The sequence below is a fragment of the Protopterus annectens genome, chromosome 8.part0 (genome assembly GCF_019279795.1).
Source record: "Protopterus annectens isolate FY-2018-M chromosome 8.part0, PAN1.0, whole genome shotgun sequence".
Classification (NCBI taxonomy): Eukaryota; Metazoa; Chordata; order Ceratodontiformes; family Protopteridae; genus Protopterus; species Protopterus annectens.
In genome coordinates, this window is record NC_056741.1 from 139,386,417 (window position 1) to 139,405,182 (window position 18,766).

Here is an 18,766-nt window from a genome sequence, read left to right on the forward strand (position 1 = left end):
ATCATAGAGCATGTGTTTGGGCTGCTCAAGTAATGGTTCTGCTGCCTTGACATATTTGATGGAGTCACCAATAAGTGTCCAGTCACCTCTGAATAAAAGATATTTATTCCACAACGAAAAACAAATGACACGCTGATAAAAATAATAACGGTTAAGTGCTTTCACCCATCTAAATGGGCTTCATCAGAACACTGTGATTAGTAAGAAAACGCCTTATAATACAAAATTGGTGCCAAAAATCAGCTTGATTTAAACATTTCCTTTTAAAATTCTTAAAGCTGTATCGACCTATAATAACATATATGAAAGCTTATTCTTACCATCTAAAAATATACATATGATATACACCATTCATATAAAATATGAGATTTAATCCAGACTGTATCTCCTTAATATTAAAAATATATTATAAAATTATTGTAAAATTGAAATATTAAAATAGAAGTTTAAACTGCCCGTTCTACTATCAAAACCTACATATTTCATATATGTTAACATCCTACAATATAGCCTTGTTCTAATAATAATGTGTGTTGCGATATGTCATAAGACAATGCTAGGGATTAAAAAAATATAAAAATGAAAATTAAAGTAATATCTAGATAGAAAATCTTGTTAAATTTACGTTTAGTTACTAATATTATGTATCAGTTTTTATTCAAGGTACAGCCATTTACATTAATATCATAGTGGCCAACATGGCGATCTTTATATTTCCACATAGGGTAGTGGTATACAATTCATATGGTGTCATATTTATGGCGGTCTTATAATAGACAAGATAGATTCATTTTGTATATATTTTTATACACTGCCACTAATTGGCACAGTGTCTATTGCCAACGCATTTGGATGGACACATGGGTTCAAGTACAGCAAATTTAACAAGATTTTCTATCTAAATCACATCACGTCAGTTGCCCTGCTAGACAGGGGTCCAGGGAAGTAAATAGTGTGGGAAGAAATAGCCAGGGAATTGTTATGGCTAGGCTTGTATAGGCCGTAGGGCTGATAGCCTAGTACCAACCTATGAACCTATAAGATATTACTTTTCTTTTCATTTTTATATTTTTTTTAATCCCTAGCATTGTCTTATGACATGTCACAACACACATTATTATTAGATCAAGGCTATATTGCAGGATGTTAACAAATATGAAATATGTAGGTTTTGCTAGTGGGACAGGCAGTTTAAACTTCTATTTTAATATTTCAATTTTACAATAATTTTATAATATATTTTTAATATTAAGAAGATACAGTCTGGATTAAATCTCATATTTTATATGAATGGTGTATATCATATGTATATTTTTAAATGGTAAGAATGAGCTTTCATATATGTTATTATAGGTCGATACAGCTTTAAGAATTTTAAAAGGAAATGTTTAAATTAAGCTGATTTTTGGCGCCAGTTTTGTATTATAAGGCGTTTTCTTACTAATCACAGTGTTCTGATAAAGCCCATTTAGATGGGTGAAAGCGCTTAACCGTTATTATTTTTATCAGCATGTCATTTGTTTTTCATTGTGGAATAAATATCTTTTATTCAGAGGTGACTGGACACTTATTGGTGACTCTGTGGCTTTTTTGTCTGGAGTAGTCGTATCCTTGTGCATATCTGGTGGAGACCTGCAGTACTCTCCAGCCGCATGTGCATACATGTTCATAGTATCTGCCATGCTACACAATATGATCCTGTGGAAACAGCTATGGCAGGAACATCAGAGGGAAAGGACACACAACCCCACCACAGCCCCACACTATTGCCAAAGTCCCCACAGGCACAGGGGGACTCAGAGGAGGCAGATGTAGGCATGCCCAGTACACCCTGGCATACCTCTCAACTGTACCAAAACTCTCAGTAAAGGACAAAATATTGGGGTGCCATGAATTCCCACATGGCCCCTTTAATTTCTGAATTTCCTGTTTTTTTTTTTTTTTTTAACTCCTGATCCTGACATCATCACATCAGCTTCTGCAGACCAGTATTTCAGCTCCCAGCACATCTTTCTTCCCCAGCTTGGCTCCTCCAGGTAAAAAAAATGTAATTTAAATATTTATGTAAACCTATATGCAAACGGCAGCTTCTTTTACTTTGCTAGCTTCTTTTATTTAAGTAATATACTTATTTAAGGGCTTCTTTTACTTATGCAATGGCAGCGCACAGGATATCCCTCAGGTAATCTTCTACACTTAGTTCTTAATTCTGTCGTATGTGTGAGAACTTGAAGTACTTAGTTCTTAATTCTGTTGAAACGGCAGTCTGTATTTACTTTTCGTATGATTCACTGTGTGAAATGGCAACCAGTTAAGTGTGCTCCATTGCTTTTCTAGTACTTTAATAGTTAGTTCTTAATTCTGTTGAAAAGGGAAATGGCAGTTAAGTGTGCTCCATTGCTTTGAAACAGCAGTCTGTTAAGTGTGCTCTCCATTGCTTTTCTTATTGAGAACCTGGCCGGCAGTTAAGTCATCAGTTAAGTTAATCGTGCTCCATTGCTTTGTGCTTTGAAATGGCATGAAACCAGCAGTGAATTGTGCTCTGTTGCTTTGTAACAGCAGTCTTACTTTTCTTATTGAAACCATGCTTTTCTTATTGAGAACCGGGCAACCAGCAGTTAAGTCAGCAGTTAAATGTGCTGCATTAAATTGTGCTTTGAAACAGCATGAAACCAACAGTTAAGTGTGCTTGATTGCTTTAGAAATGCAGTCTTTTGCTTTTCATATTGAAACTATGCTTTTCTTATTGAAAACTGGCAGTTAAGTCATCAGCAGTTACATGTGCTCCATTGCTTTGTTGTGCTTTGAAACAGCATGAAACTGGCAGTTAAGTGTGCTCCATTCCTTGGAATGGCAGGCAGTCTGTGAAAACATGCTTTTCTTATTGAGAACTGGCAGTTAAGTCAGCAGTTAAGTGTGGTCCATTGCTTTGTAATGGCAGGCAGTCTGTTTCTTATTGAGAAAGTCACCATGTGTGTGTGTCTTAAGTGTGCTCCATTGCTTGAAATGGCAGTCTGTTTCTTACTGAGAAAGTCAGCAGGTGTTATTGAGAAGTGGAATTGCATTTCTTTGTGCTTTGAAATGGCAGTCTGAGAACCAGCATTGCTTTGTGCTTTGAAAGGGCAGTCTGTTTCTTATTGAGAAAGTCTGTGTTTCTTTTTGAGAAATGTGAGTGTGAGTCTGTTTCTTATTGAGAACCAGCATTGCAATGCTTTGTGCTTTACATTTTATTCTAGCAACTTTTCTAAGATTATACAAGCAGTGTTTAAAATGTGTCCCTGGTTTTGGGTCTTTGCCCCTCCCCCAATAAATTTTGGCTTTTTCCAGATTTTTTGTGCTGCATAGTTCTTCAGGGGCAGAGAAGTTTAGGGCTGCTTATGCCAAATCTGTTTGTTGTTATTAGCACAACAGGTCGAATACTTGCTTTTGATGCAGTATGTAGATGGATTGCTGATATTGTACTGTGTTTCACTTTTAAAGGGGGTGGATGCTGCAGTCCTGAGAATATTCTCTTTGGTGGAGATACCTAGTAACTATGAACCTGTTATCAGTTTGTCATCCATTCCCTATTGCAATATTACTAGCTTATCATTTTTTAATATAACATAGGAAATGTATTCCTCAAGGGTAACATGCACTTTATTTGTAGATGACACAATGAAATATAAAGTTGTTTGCTAGCAGCAACCTCTTCATTAGTTACATATCTCTTTAATGTGGAATAATTTAGATGACTTTTTTAGTTCTGCAGAGATTGTACATATTTACTGATATTTACTAATGGTGGATTGTAGAAGTTTGAGTAGACTTTTATGATGGAAATGTTCTGGATTGGGCAGTTTTCTCATTATTGGTTCATGCATTTTGTTTCATTGCTTACTGAAAAAAATATTCAAAACAATACATTTAAAACTCGCTTTAAATTGGTTCACGCATTTTGTTTCATTGCTTACTGAAAAAATGTTCAAAACAATAAATTTAAAACTCGCTTTAACAAGTGTGCTATATCATGCAAGGAATATAATTTAATGCAATCAGGAAGGTGTATCAAAGAACTCATGTATGTTTTATGTGTAAGGGGCCTATGATTTGAAAACAGCCCAAAGGTAATCTTTATCCGCCAGATGCATTTTTTTTGAATGTGGGTTTTAATGAATGTGAGTTTCAAGGGCAGAGAAGTTTAAATGTGAAGTCTATTTTCATTGTGAGGCTGTATTGCTTTGTTTAGCAGATGTCTATTAGTGTTTGTGCTATAAAAAGTGAAATCAAAGTTTTAAATGGAATCCAAATAATCATTGTAGAAGTAAAACAGTATGCCTATTACAGTCTTTATGGTAAATGAGGCAAAATAGCCAAGTAATGGGACATTAGAATGGCTGCAGGGGGAGGGCTGTGTATGGGGGGGCATTTGACCATGATTTTGTGAGGGGAGAAAGGTGGCAAACTCAAAGACAGCCCCAGGTGACACAAACTCTAGCTATGTCACTGATCAGTAGGCATGAGAATGACTTTTGTAGGTCTTAGCAAACTATAATATTCTTTTGCTAAGATTTGAATATTGCCTACCAGTAGATGCCCTACTTTTACTACAAAACCCACATACTGAAAGTCACCAAAAACAAAATCTTAAGGGTCATCATCTTTTCCCTTCCCAGTGAACATCATTGTAACACATTTAAAAAAATGGTTACCATTTACTACAGAATCTAGGGGGCCATATTTTGGTTGTCTGTTCTTCAGTTTGCATTTGAAAGTTGGTATCCCACAATTCCATTGGAGTGACCCAGGTTACATAATTGTGTATGCAAATTTTATGTTAATCAGAGTATAGATTTGTACCTATTTTTCATGGGCCTTTGTCCAGATTTTTGATGTCTCCAGGTTGAGAGGTATGGAGTCATGTTAGCATGGCCTGGATTAGAATTTTTTAGGATGGAATGTCTAGCAGATGAACTTTGCCTAAAAAACACTATAGGGTAAAAAAAGGCTTAGCTGATATGTGGAAGCTATGAAGTTAGAGGTGAAGGCCATCCTTGGCCAGACAGACCAACCTGTCAGTCATTACCTCCCATACTGACACGCATTTTCCCCCATTGAAATCTCATCAGTTAATAAGCAGGCTGTTAAAATCTATTATTTTCATACTGAAATGATGGCATCATTCTTGCATAAGGTGGTTTGTCAGCCAGGACATTAACTAAGGTCAGGGTATCAGAAAATATGGCTCCATTAAATTCCAGCTCAGACCAGTACTGGGCAAACTTCTACTACTCCTTTAGTAGTTATAAAAGGGGCCCTCGGCTTTTTCTTTGAAGAAGTATCTACCTTAAATTCATACTCAACCTTACATGTCTTAATGGTGCATTTAAGAATAATGAAGGTCTGATTATAAACCTCTTGAAAAGACAAACTGCTGAAGATTAAGTATCTTGCCCATTACACACACACACACACACACACACACACACACACACACACACACACACACACACACACACACACACACACACACACATGCTCACATACACACACAGCTTAACAATATTTCTCTGCATCTCATTGAGGGTACTGTAGCTAGAATCATTCACCTTGGTGTAGGGAATAACAAAGCCATACTCTAACTTTGGGTAAGGATATAAGGGCTTTGGTTACATAATGAATCTTGGTGCTAGTGCGAGAACTCAAAGAGACCCAATTCATGCACCATCTGGTGAGTGCTGCTTCAGTGCACCAGGCAAAGAGTAAACTACTGCTAATACATTACCATATAAGACTCCTGCTTCAGGAGTCCTTACAAGAGAAGGCTTGGTATCAGGAGTCAGGGTTATTCAAATTAGGTGTAGGTGAAGGTGGCAGTTTGGCTATATGAGAGCGATCAGTATTGTGTATTCAAGGTTTGTTTAAATGAGCGATAAGATAATGATTTCAGAAAAGCATAAAATGGTGTGTTGTTAGGTGACTATAAGTAATAGGTAGCTGCTTACTGATATTTGTGTTAAGTGAGAAGTTAACCTCCATACTGAGGAAAGATATCCACCCCTCACAAACTGTACTTATGAAAGATAGGAGTAGATGATTGTCAGTAAGCATGAGTCAGATGCTACAGCGTCTCAGGGTTGCAAAGGTAAGCAGTCTGGCAACAGACTGGGACAGAGTAAACCACAAACCCAGGCCAACCAACACTAATATTCACCAGATATGTAGTAACTGCCAAAGTGGTGAGCTATTACAGTGACTGAGAAGGAAAAGTCCCGAAGTGTTATTTTATAATTAAGTTTATGTTTTATGACTTATGACATGATCATTTGTATGTATTTTTTATGTCTTTTAACTTTAAGACAGTAATTGAATTATTGATTGATTGACTCTATTGGTGTATATAATGAGTGCTTTTATTGTGATTACTTTGTCTGAAGAAGGTTGGAAGGTCTAACCGAAAGTGCTTACTACATTAATAAAGTTCGTTGCTGTATTGTCCTGGTGCTCCTGGTATTTTTTTATTTTTTTGGGTCTCCTATACTTAGACCAAATGAACTAACTGATCAAGAGATTTAGTTACAGGTTTGAATCCACTGAAGAATGAGAAAACACACAGACATACAAAATTACACCTTATGAATTATTTCTTAGCCAACAGAAAAATGAACTGCTGGAATGGAAAAACAGCAGTAAAGGTCAGTGTGTACTGCTGCCCATGGCACAGGAGGTTTGAACCCAGAAGACAAAAGGGGGAAGTTATAAATAGAATCTACTTAGCATAGCAAATATCAACAAGCTGTCTTACCTGCAGTTCACAGGGCTATACAAGATAGCTTCTAATATACCAGATAAACCTCGCCTAAATTTGAAAACTCCAATCAGCAACATAAAAAATGGCAGGCACAGAAAAACTCCAGTCAGAATCAAAATTTCGATGGCACCATTCTTTCTCTTACAAGGAATAGCCACCACAGCTATGAGGCCCAAAAGTCAGCAACAGCCAGACCAAACTGACATGAAACAATAGCAAAGCTTAAACGGTATCCACTTAGCATCCTAAAATGCAAACAAGCTCAACAACCCACAGCACAGTGTGTGTGTGCGTGTCTGTGTGTGTGTGTGTGTGTGTGTGTGTGTGTGTGTGTGTGTGTGTGTGTGTGTGTGTGTGTGTGTGTGTGCATGTGAGCATTTGTGTCTGTGTATGCCTTGTGTCTGTGTATCTGTATATATGTTCATGTCAATACACACACACACACACACACACACACACACACACACACACACACACACACACACACACACACACACACACACACACACACACACACACACATATCTTAATGATCTTAAGTATTCTTTTCCAGGAGTGATTCCAATATTCTACTTACATCAGGAGTAAAAGTTTGACGTCAAAACAAAATTAAGTCTTAAAAGGACAGTAAAATGCAAGAAGCATATATATTTCAGTAATTACGTTTCTTTCACTTCATGTTTCAGATAAAAAGAGCAAGTCAGACGCAGAGAAATATGCTGCAGATGTGAAAAAAATGCAACAATTGCGTAAAGAAGTGTGCAGTTCGTATGGTAAGGATAAATTAATTTGTGTCCGAGTAAAGGAAATAAATGTTTAGTATAAATTTCCATTATTTATTCTTTCTCAGCTACCTCTATAATTATGACATTCCTGATGCTGACTCAAAGTCAGAATATTCTAGTAACCTGTTTTTATTATTTATTTAAATTTAGCAAAAAGAGGTGTAAACAGAACAATATATCAGAGCAAGGAAGCTGTTTCTATGTGTTGGTTAACTGAAACACGATAGAAAATTTAGATATGTCATTTGAAGAACTGAAATGTAATGAACATTTAATAAGAATGCATAAAACATCACTGAGGAAGTCATTGCATTACTTACAAATGCAGCCAGTTGAAGATTTTAAAAAGATGTAATAGAACTCTGATTGTGTGTGTGTGTGTGTGTGTGTGTGTGTGTGTGTGTGTGTGTGTGTGTGTGTGTGTGTGTGTGTGTTTGAGTATCATGAATACTGGCATAATGACTATTTGTAATGTAATTCAGGCCATAATTGGAATAATGAGATTAAGGACTATAAAATGTTTGTGACTTACATATCACTGAAAAACATACATAGTGCAGTTACTATGTGTTCCAGCCCCTCTTTAAATAAATCACACCAAACACATAAAGCCATTTGACGACCTTTATTGAATATTATTGCATAATGAACTTTATGCAAACAAAACAACATCAATTATCTTCATCAGAAATTATCTCAGGGCAGCGTAACTACACACCCTGTACGATTATACCACAGGGCAGTGTACCTTCTCACCCTGATAAGTCCTCCACTGGGGCAGCATACCTACTCGCCCCCACACTTAAATAGGCAGCGTACCTGCTCACCTCTTGAGAAAACAACCATTAACTAATGAATAACCACCTTACTTAGATGGGGAACAGAAGAGGACAATCCTGTCCCTCTTCTCCGCCTTAAACTGCCAAAATCTTCCAACCAAAATCAAAAAGGGAGGGTGGGAGGGCCATCAACTCATGCCAAAATGTGCCTACTTCCCCTAAGTCCTACCACTTAAGCCTATTAAGTCCCTCCCTCCCTTACATAACTACCCTTAACCTGTCCCTCTCTCCTGAACTCTTCATCACTACAATCCCACTAACTAAGCTACATGCAATGACAGGGCAGTGTACCTTCTCACCCTGATAAGTCCTCCACTGGGGCAGCATACCTACTCACCCCCACACTTAAATAGGCAGTGTACCTGCTCACATTTTGAGAAAACAACCAATAACCAATGAATAACCACCTTCCTTAGAGGGGGCACAGAAGAGGACAATCCTGTCCCTCGTCTCTGCCACCAGCCTGATTCCCAGGCTGTTCCCCCTCCTAAACCCTAGCCTCAACCATACCCTCTAAAAACAGCTTCAAATGCAGATTAAACAGATCCAATCCCACATCATTCAAATGCACCCCATCCATTTGATACCAGCCCTCCTCTCCATCCCCCAAATCTCTATGTTCAATGGTATGCATCCCCAAAATTCTTAATTGCCTAGCCAATCTCTGATTGTCAAACCTCCTGACCCTTTCAATTGCCCTATAACTATAAGAATTCTTCCAGTACAAACGAGGAACCAACTCTGACCAAACAATACCCGGGTAAATTGTCTCTAATCTCATCAAGTCCTGTAGAATAATATCTACTAATTGCATCTTAGAAGAATGCCCATATCATTGCCCCTCAAATGAATTACTAATATGCAAGAACACCCCACCCTCAATTTAACCTTCTCAAATTCCTGCAGCAACCTATCCCACCTAAGACCCCTAACTCTATGCCAAGTCAGTGACCACCCTAAATGTAATAAACCCAGATTTTTCCCATCTTCCCTGACTAATGCATGCTTCTCCTCCCAGTGGATATACAAATTCCCAAGGTGATAATCTGCTTCCGTAAAAGAAAAGAAGAAAAGAAAGTTATTAATCAGGCCAACAACTTTATCTAATATATGATAAGAATGCATTTGAAGACCACCTCCCCAATCTCTTAATAACTTCAATGGAACTCCCCTCTCTAGCAAAACCTGAAGCCCTGCCAATTCTAAAAGAGTGAGCTGCACATCTATCCACTGGAAATTCCATGCAACGTAAAACCCTCCTAACCAAACATATGAATCTCGATACCACCTTTCCATCCACCGAACAAAATATTAACTCATCTGCACTCCCCATCCGCCTCCTCTTGAATTCTTTGGCCCACGTTACTGGACAAAGACTAGGATTCCTGTCAGGCTTAATCACCACCATGAATCCCCTACCCAATTAATCTGTCTTACTCTTCCTTAATGCAATAGTAACCTCTGCTTCACCTATGATAACATCCTTTCAACATAACAAACCTAACAACTCAGAAACACTGAAGGCGCCATAATATAACTGTGTACATAGCGTGCCCCACATGAAATAATATAAAGACCCACTGTGTAATAACCCTAACCCTCTCAACAAAACTTTCAATACCACCCTCATAAGTGGCCATCGAATATCCCTACATTCCGCCACCGCTCTCCCCCAACCCCTCAACATTCACCTTAACTGTTTGCAAAGCCTTACCTATCCCCCAAGTATGAATGAGCTACATATCGCAACAATAATTCCTGCGACCACACCCCCTCCTCTTCTGACAACTGCAAAACAAACTGATTAAAATCAGAAAGAGCCCTACCATACACCTTCCTCGTAGAAGGAGCCCGGGAATGCTGCACAAACCTCCTGGCTACCTCGACCCAAGATACCACACCACCTCCGGCAGGGTTTCTGGCACTTCCTCTGCCCATGGATCCAACCCTCGAAACCTACAAAACTGAAATTGGGACAAGATATCAGCATTATCATTCTTTACACCTGGCACTGCACTCCTGTAAAGGAAAAATTTATTAACAGGCTCTGCAAAACCAATTTACATAATACCAACAACAACAAGCCTGACTTAGCCATCTTCGTTTGTAATACCCTCACAGCCACCATATTATCAGAATGAAAAGCTACTCGTTTGTCCCTCAAATGCTCCTTCCACACCATGGAAGCTGCCCATATAGGCATCAACTCTAGGAATGCCATGTCACGCCTCCATTTCTCATTCCAGTCACGAAGCCATTCAGCCACAAACCACCAACTGCTAAAGTAGGCCCCAGCACCCTTAGTTGCATCTGTAAACAACTGAAGTTCCTCCTGCCTCACTCAGTCAGACTGCCAGAAGGAAATCCCATTAAATTGTTGCACAAAACTGTCCCACAACACCAAGTCCTCCCGCACCAGTTTGGTCACTCTAACCCAATGGTGTTTACTCTGGCCTCCTTTCAACATATAAGCCACCAATCTACAAAAGGTTCACCCTGGGTGCACAGCTCAACAGGCAAAATTCAAACACCCCAACAGTTCCATGAATGATCGAATCCATATCTTATCCTTGCCCAGCACCAGACATATAGCCATCCAAAGCTTCTCTATCTTATCCTTGGGTAGACAAAACAGTCCCTACTCCACATCTACTGTTAATCCCAGAAATTCTAAGGATCTCGCTGGACCTTCCATCTTATAACGAGCCAACAGTACCCCCAACTCCTCGCACATACTCGTAAACTCCCACAACCCTCCTGTGCTCCTGCCCTTCTTTTGCCCACCAGAAGGAAAATCATCTAAATAATGCACCGCCTTTTGCGTTCCCACTCTCTGCTGCCAAATCCAGTGTAATACCATGCTAAATTTCTCAAAGGTTGCACATGCCACTGAACAACCCATCGGCATAGCTTTATCACAGTAGTATTTATTACCTACCCTCATCTCCAATAATGGCCAATCCTTACTCCTAATAGGCAACAAGTGAAAGGCAGACTCAGTGTCAACTTTAACCAGCTATGGCTCCCAAAATTCCCTGATCACTTTCACAGCATCATCCGAGGATGCATAATGCACCCTTGACCTCCTCCTCAGCAATAAAATCATTCACTGAATTCATTTCTGGATGCAACAAGTGATGTATCAATCTGAATTCTCCCACCCGTTTCTTCGGCACTAACCCCAAGGGCAACACCTTGTAACTACAGAAAGGTGGACTGTCAAAAGGACCCAATAAATTCCCAGCCCGACACTCCTTTTCCACCTAAACCTCCAAAATGTCCTCTTTACCTTGCACTGATCACAGGTTCTTACAACCACTCCAACCCCACACATGGTGGACCTTATAGGAAACCCCCACTGAAACCCTTGTAATATCTCCTTCTTGATCACTAGGCCAGGAAACTACCAAAGCATACCCTGCAGGACCTCTGCCTTAATTGGGAATGGGGCCCCTTCTCCTATTGCCTGTAAAGAATCCAAGTCCCTGGGACCCACAAAAACTACCCCTACCCTGCGCCAGTTGAAATCCCTGTGAGGCAAGGATTCCACCCTGACAAGCCATAGCATTGTTCTTCCATGTGGAAAGGTCTCGCCGACCACAAGAAATGGCTGAATGGCTCCCTCTGCATCTTGAGCAATTGTGAGCAAATTTTCACCCCACCCAAGAACTAGAACCACTATTAAAAGACCAGCAAATACCCACTGCTTCTCCCCCACTCACCTTCCTGTTAAAGCCACCATAACTAACCATCATCATTGCTAACCATATATCCAGATGACGTACCTCCCAACATAGTAACTGGTCCACAGCCTTCCATTTGTGGAAATGCTGATCGTACCAAAGCCACACATTCCCTGGCCTCAACTGTTGCACCTCTCAAATGGTCAGGAAATATCCTAGAAGAGGCAAAGTCACTGACCTGTCCTTCTCCAGCTGCACAGCCATATAATAAATAAATCTGACCACCCAATTATCCCACATCCTAGGGTGAAGTTTACCTACCCTCTTCCTCCCCAATGCCACTAAAGCCACCAGCAAGTCCTTGCTATTAGACAACTCCACTCCAGTAATCACTGGACCCATTCCGCATCGATCAACTCAAACACACCTACATGCTCATCTTTCCAAATTTTTTCTTTCACCGAATCCGGAATGTGCGGAGTCAGAAAAAACACTCTTGTCTCTTGTACCAAAGCTTGGGTGGCTAACCAGTCCCCTGGCTGCAGCCTAAAGTCAAAGCCTACCTCTGAGCCCAAAAGCAAACTGTCCCCAGAACCTACACCCACCCCAGTTGCATCTCCGATAGTGTGCCTGGCTCCCTGTGCCAGCCCCCTCTGAGCACCCTCTATCACTTGCCATCCCCCCAATATCCCCTCCTAGCAGTTCCCCTTCATCCTCATCCCCCCCACAATCCTCAACCCTCAGCTCCCCAGCCAACACTGCTGAAGTAAAACCATTACGTGCACCTTCATCTAGAGATGTAGTATCCACTGCAACCACCTGCTTTGCTGTCTGCTCTCTTTTCCCCCAAGCTGGGGTTCTCACCGTGGTGCACCGCTTCTTCTGACCTGGAGCTTGTTCTGGTTCTGTTACCACCTCAGACATCACCACCTCCTGGAATAACTCCTCTGCCTGTGCCACAATAGCTTTCCATCACTGACATAAACCCAGTTAAGTTAGCCATCTGTAAGAAAAGAAACACATAACATTAATGCTGCTCCTCAAACCGCACTGCCCTATCCCCCCAACCCCCCTTTTTTTTTATATATGTCACCATGCCCTATGCACTACCTTCCTTATCTAACTCAGCTACCTCCTTTACCCTTCAGCTGAGGGCAACCCCCACCCCCACAGAATGTATTATTATTAGCATGCAAAGTTATAGCACGTCTCAACCTAAACTTTGCTCATGAGAAATCTGCATTTGGGTCTAGCCCTAAAAATACATCTACTGTTACCCCAGCCATCCACAAACATGGATTCACATATTACAGCTCCCTAAACAACTGCAGATCTGTTAAAATTAATTACCGGTTACGATTACTGTAACATACTATGCAGGAAAATTTGAATTTGCATATATAACAAAATACCACACATTTTCCAATTTCTTCATTGCTCCAGCAACACTGTTCTTTCATAGAATTATCACACATAAAACAATTATGAATAGCAGAGTGAAATCTTGTGCATATTTTCAGCCTAACTCACCACATTCATATGTATTTAGAAAATCTGCCTTACTTACTACTGTTAAATAGCAGAGAATATCTGGTGCATATTAGCTTCTCTCCACACTTGTAAAAAACGGCCAATATCATGAGAATCTGAACAGTCTTACATTCGGACAGAGAATGAATGAACCTGGAATCCCTTATGTCTCCCTGCTATACAGGCAAAGCATTACCCAAACTAGCCATAATGGCCGTTGCATTAAACACGCATGTGCGAAACCAGCAGCTCAATCCAGACTACCACAAAACAGCCAAAGAACCACAAAAACCCACCAGGGAGCACCAAGAGATCCATCCACGCTAAACATTCAAGAAATGAAAAAGGAAACCATGACCGCCTCCCGACATCAGGGGATTTAGCAGAATAGTCTTTGGTTCATGTAAAATGTTTTCACCTCTTCCCTTTATATATATATATATATATATATATATATATATATATATATATATATATATATATATATTTTTTTTTTTTTTTTGAAAATATTGCCAGTCCTGGACTCCTGTAGCTCTCCCTGCTTAACAGGGAAAGCCTTAGGATGCTTGCAGCAACAGCCACTGCCTCCAATGCGCATGCACGAAAGCAACAGCCCTGCCAGAACCACCACAGCTTACCAACCCGTGAATTTCTCAGAAGAACCAGGGAGGGAACTGGAACAGCCACATGAACACACCAGGGAGGAATTAAAGCATCTCCAACCACTACTACCAATGCTAAATGGAAGAAAAACAAAAAGGGGAGCAAACAAACCACCACAGCCTCCAACCACTACCACCAGGCATACTGCGAGCAGGCTGCCAAGCCCCAAGCCTACCCCCAGATCGTATGGAACTACTTCCCCACCGTTGGACCATCTATACTGCAACCAGACCCACAAAATGACCCGGAACCACCGACGGACCACCAACGATCATCCTCAGCAACACCACAGCACCACCGGACAACCAGGAATCCAAGCAACTGACAGCCACGCCACCAGGTAAGCCACCACACTCCAGTCAAGCACCACACAGCAACAGCCATACCTCCTATCAAACACCAACTCCAGCCCCTTCCATAGACTCCCTACCTCATCCCCCCTTTCCAGTAAGCCCTTTCACTTTACCAACTTACCCGAGAAGAAGAAAAAACAACAAACATACCAATTCTCCCTTGCTCCTCAGTGCCTCCACACCATCCAAGGCCTACCTTACTCTGTGATACCTACAGGTCATCTGGACGTGAGCTAGCTGTAACACCACCAACTCATGCAAAATATGATACCCCCCTTTACCCCTTGCTCGTGGGATCATGACAACTTAGTTTGCCCCAATCTACATTTATATTAACAATAATAATTATAACAGCTTATCCTGGCTGATATGAATCACTAAATGTCATTAAATTCATAAATGGGTATAGAATTACAAAATCACTTTTGAACTAATGGGGTACTCCCTTTCTTATGTGGTTTTGGAGTAGAAATATCGAAATATTGGGAAATGTAAAAGCAGCCCAACACTGGTGCAAGCTTTATATTGATAAATAACAGGACAAATTACCTCTCAACCTCTTAGAGCAAAAAATCTGGACAAAGGCTAAAATGATGGTGAGACAAATAGGGACATATTTTAAATATTGCCCTTACAAACGTAACAAGTTGATAGAATAATAGGTTTTGCATTAGGATGAATTTTCTGGAGGACATGGAGTCTTAAACTCAAATGATTGTCATTATTTAATGACTTCAATCCTCATTTATTTGCTAGAAAAGCATAGATTTTAGGAGGAACACACCAAATATATGAGGCAAAAATCTGGACATTCTGTGAGTTGAGAGGTAGGAGTCAATACACACATATAGGGTGTGTTTGTGGGGGCTATAGCAATTTTTGATTACTGTGTCAGAAAAGATCTTTGACTGGAAGATGAATATGCTTTTAAGTGTTTTCATTTAGAAGTATTATGTGTATTTGTTAAGTATTATCAAAGCAGCTGCAACTCATGAAGTAAGGCAATGGTTGTATTCAGAATTAAAATATTAAAATAAATCTGACTGCATTAACACAAAATGAAACAGTTTGCAGCAAAATATGACCACACAGTCTTATCAAACACATATCCTTCAAAATCTGTCTCTATGATGTATAATTTAGAGAAAATGTGCACCCTAATAAAAAACTTTTCTAGCATGTGTTCAATATGTCACATTTCTAAATACATAAAGGGCATTATTGACAGGTCTTATATTACATATTGAATAATATCATAGGACAGATGAAGCAACTTTTATGAAAAATAAAAATATTTCTTATAACACAGATTAACCCGTTTAGACCTCACCCTTTTCCAAAATATTGCACACTTAATCCTGTCTTTATTGGCACTGTTGTTTCCTGTTTAAAATTGTTTGAATATCAACAGTGGCTTGTCATAGTCATTTGACATGAGGTATTCAAGTAATTATATTGGTTACTTCAGTATGTAATCTCCTTTGATTATTCCATATCTTTACAGAAAAGTACTTGTATCTTGATTTTCAATATAACATCATGTCATTTTCTATATCACATCAACTAAAAAGAGTAAAAAAAACCTCACATTTACACAAACAATACATATTTTATGTCTGATGTAATAACAGTATGTACTGATGTTTTTAATAACCTCTACTTTTAGAACTTATTGTAATATTTTCAATATTTAATACTGTTTAGTGTGTGTGTGTGTGTGTGTGTGTGTGTGTGTGTGTGTGTGTGTGTGTGTGTGTGTGTGTGTGTGTGTGTGTGTGTCTTTATGTACTAATAGTTTTAAATTACCAGAAAATGTCAGTATCTTTAATGAATGTAAATTAATATTTTTTCAGAAGTGCATTTTGCTATAACATTAAAAACAATAGAAGCACATTACTTCTTACAGAAATAAATATAGGTTCACAGGTAGGTACAAGGCTATCTGCTCGAAGGCATTTATAAGCCTAGCCAGAATGTGTTGGCTTTCGCCGCCCCCCCCTCTTAGATTAGTTCCCTGTGCCTCTGTCCAGCAGAGCCACTGAAGTGATCCCTGGGGTAAACTTTCTGTTTCCCATCCACTCGTCAAGGTTTCTCTTGAAGAGTGCTAGCGAGGAGTTCTGCCTAATGTAAATTGGAATCTTGTCCCAGAGCATGGGAAGTCTCTGGGACAGGAATCTATCCCTCCAGCACATCCTATTTATTGTTGTGGTGAGGTTTAGATCCCTAGAACATGTGGCTCGAGGGGATAAGGTTTTCTTTAGGTGGAGCATGTCCATCAATTCTGGGTTAGACATGGCCTTGTATGTCAGACAGAGATCACCTCTGAGCAAGCGGTATGAAAACGAGTACAGCTGGAGTTTCTTCAGTCGAGCTGCATAGGCATCTGTTTGAGGCCAGTGATCCTCTCGGTGAGGTACTTCTGTGGTCTTTGCAGCTGTTGCAGGTGTCTTGTAAGGTGCATCCCAAATGGGGCGTTGTACTCTATGATTGGTCTGATGAGTGATGAGTAGAGGGGCACAATGATCTCTTTTGATCTGGATGCAAACCCTTTTGTGTTTAGTAGGGCCACATAGAAGGATTTTCTAACCACTTTAGCAATGTGATTATCAAAGGAGAGATTACTATCTACTTGGTCCCCAGATCCCTTATTACGTTTTCTGTATTTAGGGGACTACCACCTATGTGGTAGTTTGTAGGTACTTTGTTATTTCCAAAGGGAATAACTATGCACTTTTTGGCATTTAGCTTAAGACCATGATTTTGATACCAGGTATCCATCTCAGTGAGACCCTTTTGGAGGATGTCTGTATCAGCCGGTGAGACAATTATAGCCTCTAGTTTGCAGTCGTCTGTGAACTTGGTCAGCCATACTCCTCCTGTGCTTGTCTGTACCTCTGAGAAGTATATGCCGAACAGGAAGGGTCCTAGGACTGAGCCCTGAGGAATGCCACTTGTAACCAGTTTAGAGTCAGACCTAGCTCCTGCAACTTGCACCATGTGGGTTCTGTCCTTGAGCCAATTAGAAACCCATCTTGTGACATAGGAGTTTATGGTCAGGCTGGTGAGCTTGTCTATAATACCAGAATGGGGAATAGTGTCGAAGGCCTTTGCGAGGTCAAGGTAGGCTGTGTGTACCACCTTTCCCTCGTCTATAGCCTTGGTAACTGTCTCAAAGAAGTCCACCAGGTTTAGGAGGCATGATCTGCCCTTAACAAAGTGAACTGGGGAGGGTCCAGTGTTTGGAGGTTCCCAATGTCTCTGTTAATGAGTTCCATGATGATGTGCTCCATAGCCTTGCAGACCAAGCTAGTCAGGCTTATAGGGCGATAGTTCCTGGGGTCTGTTGTGGCTCCACCTTTGTGGAGTGGAATAGCAGTTGCTGTGCACCACTCTATGGGTACATAGCCTGTGGAGAGGCTGAGTTTGAACAGTGTGTTTAGGTGAGGGGTTAGTTCATCTTTGAGCTCATGTAGGATGCAGCCTGGGACACCATCCGGTCCCATTGATGCTGTGTTTTTGGCTTTGGAGAGGGCTATTTTAACCTGAGCATCTGTGATTTCAGGGGCTCTACATTCTTCTGGTATGGTTATGGGTCTTTTTGGGGGTGAGAGGGGGTGAAGTTTGCACTGAACCTGTCTGCCAGGATGTTGGCAATATCAGTTGGTTCAGTGCATTTTGTGCCATTCTGCCCTAACTCAGAGCCTTGTGCTTATCTTTGGAGTCCTTGGCAAGTTTTCTTTCAAAGCTCACCTTGGACGATTTTATGAGGGATTGTAGTTTCTTGCTGATACTGATCAGGGATGTCTTCCCTTCTTGGGATTTTACTCTTTTCTGTACTAGTCCCCTCCTTCTATTGTATAGCTTGTTTATGGTAGGGGTCTACCAGACTGGTTTCCTTTTCTTGGAGGAGTGAGTCTTGGTTTTGCTTGGGATAGCATGATCCATGCATTCTTGTAGGTGCCCGTAGAATGCATTAGTAAAGGATTTTGCAGCTTGGACAGCATTATCCTTTAGCATGGGGGCTTTGAAACTTTCCACCTCCGTCTTAAGTAACGTGAATTTTGCTTTTAAAAAGTTTTTCAAGGTGGTTTCCTTGTCCAGGGTGGGGTCAGGATGTGGATAT

The 18,766-nt window shown here is 40.3% G+C and overlaps 1 protein-coding gene across 1 annotated transcript in view; it reads left to right on the forward strand.

Moving 5' to 3' along the window:
- The window catches only part of LOC122808676 (asialoglycoprotein receptor 1-like), a 453,754-nt gene that overhangs the window by 312,700 nt on the left and 122,288 nt on the right, over nt 1–18,766 (forward strand). The window contains exon 7 of the mRNA XM_044079654.1: nt 7,477–7,563. Coding sequence (XP_043935589.1) covers nt 7,477–7,563 — 87 coding nt within the window. The remainder of the gene's footprint in view (nt 1–7,476; nt 7,564–18,766) is intronic.